The 6,219-nt window shown below is 39.9% G+C and overlaps 1 protein-coding gene across 4 annotated transcripts in view; it reads right to left on the bottom strand.

The window, feature by feature from the left end:
- Positions 1–1,914: 1,914 nt before the first annotated feature.
- The window catches only part of ttc34 (tetratricopeptide repeat domain 34), a 114,356-nt gene continuing 110,051 nt past the window's right edge, over positions 1,915–6,219 (bottom strand). For 3 of the 4 annotated variants that reach the window (XM_078557886.1, XM_078557887.1, XM_078557888.1), the window contains exon 8: positions 1,915–4,151. In XM_078557886.1, the coding sequence (XP_078414012.1) occupies positions 3,630–4,151 (522 nt within the window). In that variant the 3' untranslated portion in view covers positions 1,915–3,629. The remainder of the gene's footprint in view (positions 4,152–6,219) is intronic. The other variant, XM_078557889.1, reaches the window with a different exon arrangement.

Raw genomic sequence — 6,219 nt, forward strand, 5'->3', positions numbered from 1 at the left:
TTTGCCCAGCATAACCATGCACCAACACAGAAGTCCATGATTGCCTTTCAGGGCATGATACCAGGAGAGAGGTTGAGGGATAATTGTTATACAGGACACTGTTCCCCTGGTCTTGTGAACAGTGCCTTGCCTATTTTGCCTTCATTTGAACCTTTTTCTAATAGCTCATATGAAAGCCAAAACCTTCAGCAATGTTGCACTCATCTTTCTTGGTGTGCAAAACCATGTTTCTCTTGTATTAGTCCTAATTTCCATCCTTAGTGTATTACCACAAGCCAGGTAAAACTAAAACCTCAGGACTCAATTTTCCAGGTTGCTGTTTAGTGGATATAGATTTACTAACTACAATTAAAGTTTGGGCACAACAGGGTAGATTTTCAACTTGGCAGAAGGCATAAATCTGGCACCATAGCCACACGTTAATAAAACCTTCTGATTATCATTGGTGGAAGGGAAGATTGAGGAGAGTAAGGGGATTGAATTGTTGAGATCCTGTGAAAGAATTACTCTGAATAGATTAGCATGTTTTGAATGAGGATGTGGAACTTTAGTGTATATTATTTCAATGCCTGAGAAATTATGTGGTGCAATATTGTTGTATAAACCTTTAACTTTTTATGGCAACATTAGCCCATTTATACTTAATCTATATTTCTAAACCATTTTTAGGTTATTCCCTCTATAATTTGACTTTAGTGTCCAATTGTGCTGTTTTTCTTTTCCACTCTCGTTTCATACTTGATTTCAGGATGAGTCAAGTGTTAAGTGATGAGGAGTGTATCCTCCACGTACCACTCCTTGGCCAGGCATGGATGATTGACTGCACATTAATACTTGCTCTGCTGCAGCCCACTTCAGAGTTGCACACCTAATGCAATAACATGTATTTTCTATTTCCTCATTTTAGGTATCCTGTGGCTTGAAATTATCAAACTAGAGGCAATTTTGTGCAGTGCACTCATGTCCCTAGTAACCGGGTTCAGACAGCCAAATTCATTTAACTTAAGAGCCTTTCAGCCATCACACACAGATTGTATTTTATCAGACTGGCTGCTGTATTACAATGTTTTGACAAAATTACTGTTCAACCATTTGAGATATTATACAAACATAGCCTTTCTCTGTTCATTTTCTAGCCAAAACAATAGTTTACTTTTGTATTTACAGTCCTCAACATAAAACATCCATAGGCATCTCAGAGAGCAGCAGGTCAATCAGTAGAGAATCCGGCTGAGTGGCAAACCAAGCACTAAAGAGTTCAAGAGAAAGTAGCAATGAGCAGTAGAGAGCTCAGGCAAGTTGACTAAAGGCACTGTCAAAGAAATAGATTTTGAAAAAGTTTTTAAATTTTGCACAAGTATCAAGGCAAAGCCTTTTGAGGAGAGAGTTGAGAGAAAGACGAAACTGAGAAAGTTGAGGAACTTGAAAAGTGGTGTAGAGGAACTCATTGTTGTAGGGGCATAGAGCAAAGATTGAGACAGAGGTTTGGAGGGGGTTGCAGAGGTTAGGCAGGGGAAGGCCATGCAGGCATTTTAAAATAAGCAAGTTGGGGTTTAAAGTGATACACTAAGCTGCAACCATTTAATTCCAGGCTAACAGCAAAGCAAATCTGTTGTGCCATAAGGTAAGTTGTTTGTATTCCTAATAGCATCTCCAAATTTTCCCACTTCCAGCTTCATTTAGGAATGTATCCAGCCCAACTAGCCTTGTTGAGGGGCAGTGGAAACCCACTTTTCCACGTGTTTTAAAAGCTGCTGTAATTAATACACTTCTGCCCAACACCTAATGAACAACTAGTTAGAAAAGTAAATGAGTGATGGTAGGACTCAAGCCACGTTCCCAAAACCTGCTGCCAGACTCAGCTGAGATGGTTGTAGGAAATGCCAATCTACAAAAAACTATTAAGTCCCTGAAGATAGGGATTCCATCATTTATTTGGACTTGCAAAGTAGGGAAACAATCATCGATAAATATTTCAAGGTAAAGCACTTTGAAATTTTCCATGTTGCAAAGATAGTGAAAATTCCAGACTGCTAATTGAGTAATTGATTGCTGGCCACTGACCCCTGCTGGGAAGTAAATGTAAGTGAACATCTCAGCAAGGCCATGCCAACATCAGCACGATTGAACATCCTGCCAATGCCAAGTGTCAGGGCATGCATATGAAGAATGATCACTTAGTAAAGATTCTTCAGCGCTGCTGGAACCTGTGGAATTAAACCCAAGGTCTGAAAGTTGGAGGAGGAGGAACAGAAACTAAAAGGAGGATAATGCAAAATAACTTGGGGGCTTCTGGTGATGAAAATCACTTTTTTTAAACATCCAAGATTAATCAAGAGCCATCTTGACATCTCAATTTTTTCAAGCTATTTTAACTTCCGTGGAATGGCACTAAGTCATAATGCTCATTTGGGGAGCTGTGACAATTCTGCAATTGCCAACAGTTAAGTTAATATTTGTCAAATTACATTTATTCTTAATGTTTTTGGTGGATTTCAGAATCCAACTACAAATCCTGTACAAGTTATAACTTAGTACAAAATAAATACCACATACTGATTATATAATTTAAGAAAAAAATGAACTTGCATTTATACATTAGCAATATCTGCAATCTCATCCCGGTGGTGAGGGATGGTGTCTGAGCTAGACTTCCACGAAGTGCCCACATTGCAAAGGGCTAAAATATACAGTGATCATACAGGAAGAAAACAGTTTTAGTAAGGGTTCCTTCCAGATAGTGTTATTCATTAACGTATAGCCATGGATACAATTTCAACCACCGGTGATTTCAATCATACCAATGGACCCCTTGTAAAGTGGAGGTCAGGCATTTCAACACAGAAGGAAAAATTAAAATTACAAAACCCAATTATTTATAAAAAGGCCTTCCCCTGTGCGTTTATAGCATTCCTTTCTCTACTTTTGTCGCAAAAGGAGGAGAACATTGGATCTCAGTTTGTCATATCTGACAATTAATTGTCCTTGAATAGCAGCCCAGAGGCACATAGCACAACAGGACTACCGAGGGGCAGACGCAGCCCTTAAATAGTCTTCAGGCTATTTAGGAGTACCGAGCACAAATAGAAGTGTTGGCTTCAAAACAAACCCATTTGTCTGTTAACCAAGATTTAAAATATTTTGAAGCTGAACTGTACTCAATTTTTGTCATTCTGCTGTAAGGAATAGTTTCTTGCATCTCCCCTGCTATAATTGCAGCAGAAACATCATTCAGTTACAGCAGCAGCGTAACAGCAGTTGAGGGGGAAATCTGGGTGTTTACCAAATGATTTGCCAGGCAATTTACAAAGGTCCTAATCCAAAAGCAAAATACTGCGAAACTATTCTGATGAAAGGTCACGAACTGAAACGTTAATGCTTTTCTCCTTTTACAGATGCTGCCAGACCCGAATATTTTCAGCATTTCCTGTTTTTATTACAAAGGCACTGTCGCTTTAAATATTTAACCTTTTCCTCAGACTATATTTCCAATACTTTCTCTACTATTGTCAGTCCTAGGCCAATCAGCAAGCTTGCCAGACATTGCTGTTCCCTTTTGCCCTCTGAACCTCACTGTATGCAAGGTACATTTTTCACATCATTTTTTTAAGCACGAGTGGCATTCAGTGCTAGTGAACAACACACCCTGATGCCTCTCGTTTGATCCTAGCTCTCAGTTTCTTTAATTCAGTGTTGCTTTCATCAATTATCAGTCCGTATTCTGCTAAATGCCATGCTTCTTCATAAAGTTGCTTTTCAAAATAATGGAGAGCAATTCGCTGGAAGTGTTGGGACAAGCTGACACGCCCTGGCCTACTGGAGATGTTGGTTAGTGCCACAGACTGGTCCAACTGTAGGGCTTTTATATAGTTATTGCAAGCCTCTTCATCTTTCAGGATAAGGAACTGGATGTGCCCTGCGGAGCAGTAATCTTCTACCAGCTCTGGGGAGTTGCTGGAGGTGTTCCTTTTGATGATTTCATGCAGGTCCTTTAGTGCCCTCTCGTACTGCTTCAATCTGGTCAGACATATTGCACGTGGGCGGATATACTTAGCTTTATTTTTACTTGCAAGGACAGCCAATGTGTAGTATTTCAATGCTTTCTCCAGCTGATTCCCTTTAATTAAAGTACCAGCTTCCTCTGAGGCCACCTATAAAATAAAATGACAAGCGAAGTACCATGAGAATCCCTTGGATTATAAAAAGATAAATTATTGGCAAGTGGGAGGGGAAAGAGGTAGCACACTGTATCTTCATCTCAAGGGTCTGTAATGAATTAGCCCATTCAAATGGATGAAAACCTCAGGTTTCAAGTTCTGCCCACTAGTTGGAGGCTTAGACATCCAAAATGGGTACTGTGTGCTCCTTTATTGCTAGCCTCACTGATAGCCCACAAGGAAGCCTGTGAGATAAATGAAAATATCACAGGTGTGGGGAGGCTCTTTGAAGTTGGTATTAAGGCAGCTAATGAATAAATGGTAGACTAGCATTTATAAAGTGTGTTCTGTAGAACGTGTAAAGCACAATCCTTTTCCATTTTCCAAGAAAAGATGTGCCATTGAATTGGCTTTTTTTTTTTAAACCTTTCCCCCACAAAGGGTTAGACTATTCTTATACCAGCTGCCTTTCCATTGGAACTCTACTGCTGCACTCCCTTTGCCTTCCTTTTCATGCCAGAGTGGGAGATCAGGGTATGGATCGCTCCATTGAAAGTTTCCACAGGCTTTCTGCCAGCTGGCTGCTCTATTTCTATAAGGTATGGATGAGCCTGGCAGTTTTCTTTCATCATGGTGCAGTCTGACCTCAAAAACCTCATCATGGCTAAGCTGAGTTAGAAATTAAGTTGAAATGATATTGGAGACTAGGATTCCAACACTCAGAATCCCATCCCCATCCCAGAGTGAAAACCTGGTGTTCTCTGATAGGTTTCTACCAATCTCTACCCCTAAAGCTACAGATATATCAGAATAGCTAGCTGCTCTACCCCTAAAGCTAATAGGTAATCTGAACGGAAGCCGATAATGATAATGGAGTATAAAAACTCCCGGAGCTGTCCACTGCTCGGCTGTAACAACATTAGACTCTTTAAGACTTATCCTTCAAGTTGCATCAGGATAGGATAGGTGGAAAACAGGGGAAGCGGTGTGTAGGTGAGAGGATATCAGACAAAACCTAAAACTGAATCACATGTCAGCTCTCTGCTTAGGCTCAAAGTTGAAAAATGGCCACACACGTAACATGGAGAAGTGTGGCCATCAGCACCAAATTCTGATTATATGCTATATATAGTCAACTCATTTACAAACTTTTAAAAATCACAGCACCAAGCTGGTGTTCTATTCCAATATTTACAGAAGTTACAATTGTTCACATTACCACATCAGGAATTGCACATTACAGTAGTAATTACTGTTTAGGGAGTAATTAATCCAATACTCTCGCATCTTCCTGCCAAAGGATCCCATCCTATTTAAGAATTAAAGAGAACAAACATCAAGTTTCTCCAAACAAGGAGAAACCTTCATAATTCTTCCATCACAGCTTGTTTTGTGTTTTGCTCTGGGCAACAATCTGTCTTTTGTGTCTGTCAACAATATGTAAATGATTGGCACCTCTGCATTCTTTTAAAAGAAAGAGTAGCATGAATAAATATAAAACAGCAACAATAAGAGTGTAATGAGAGGTTTGAATAACAACAAAACAATATTTTAAAAATAACAAGCGATAACATCCCTGACTCAAAAATTATCCAGTGAGTCTCATTCTCCTGCTCTTTCCCCAGAGCCCTGTAATTTTATAAGACAACCCTAAGATGTAAGAGCAGAAGTAGGCCATTCGGCCCATCGAGTCTTCTCCGCCATTCAATGAGATCATGGCTGATCTGATCATCCTCAACTCCACTTTCCTGCCTTTCCCCCATAACCTTCGATTCCCTTCCTGATTAAAAATCTGTCTATCTCAGCCTTGAATATACTTAACGACCCAGCCTCCACAGCCCTCTGTGGTAAAGAATTCCACAGATTAACTACCCTCAGAAGAAATTCCTCCTCATCTCAATCTTAAATGGGTGACCCCTTACTTTGAGATTATGTCCTCTGGTCCTAGACTCTCCCACAAGGGAAAACAACCTGTGAGCATCTATCTTGTCAAGCTCCCTAAGAATCTTACATGTTTCAATACATTTCTTTTCCCATCAAGCATATATCCAACTCCCTTTTG

This window comes from Cetorhinus maximus, chromosome 15, assembly GCF_964194155.1.
Source record: "Cetorhinus maximus chromosome 15, sCetMax3.hap1.1, whole genome shotgun sequence".
In the NCBI taxonomy this organism is placed as follows: Eukaryota; Metazoa; Chordata; class Chondrichthyes; order Lamniformes; family Cetorhinidae; genus Cetorhinus; species Cetorhinus maximus.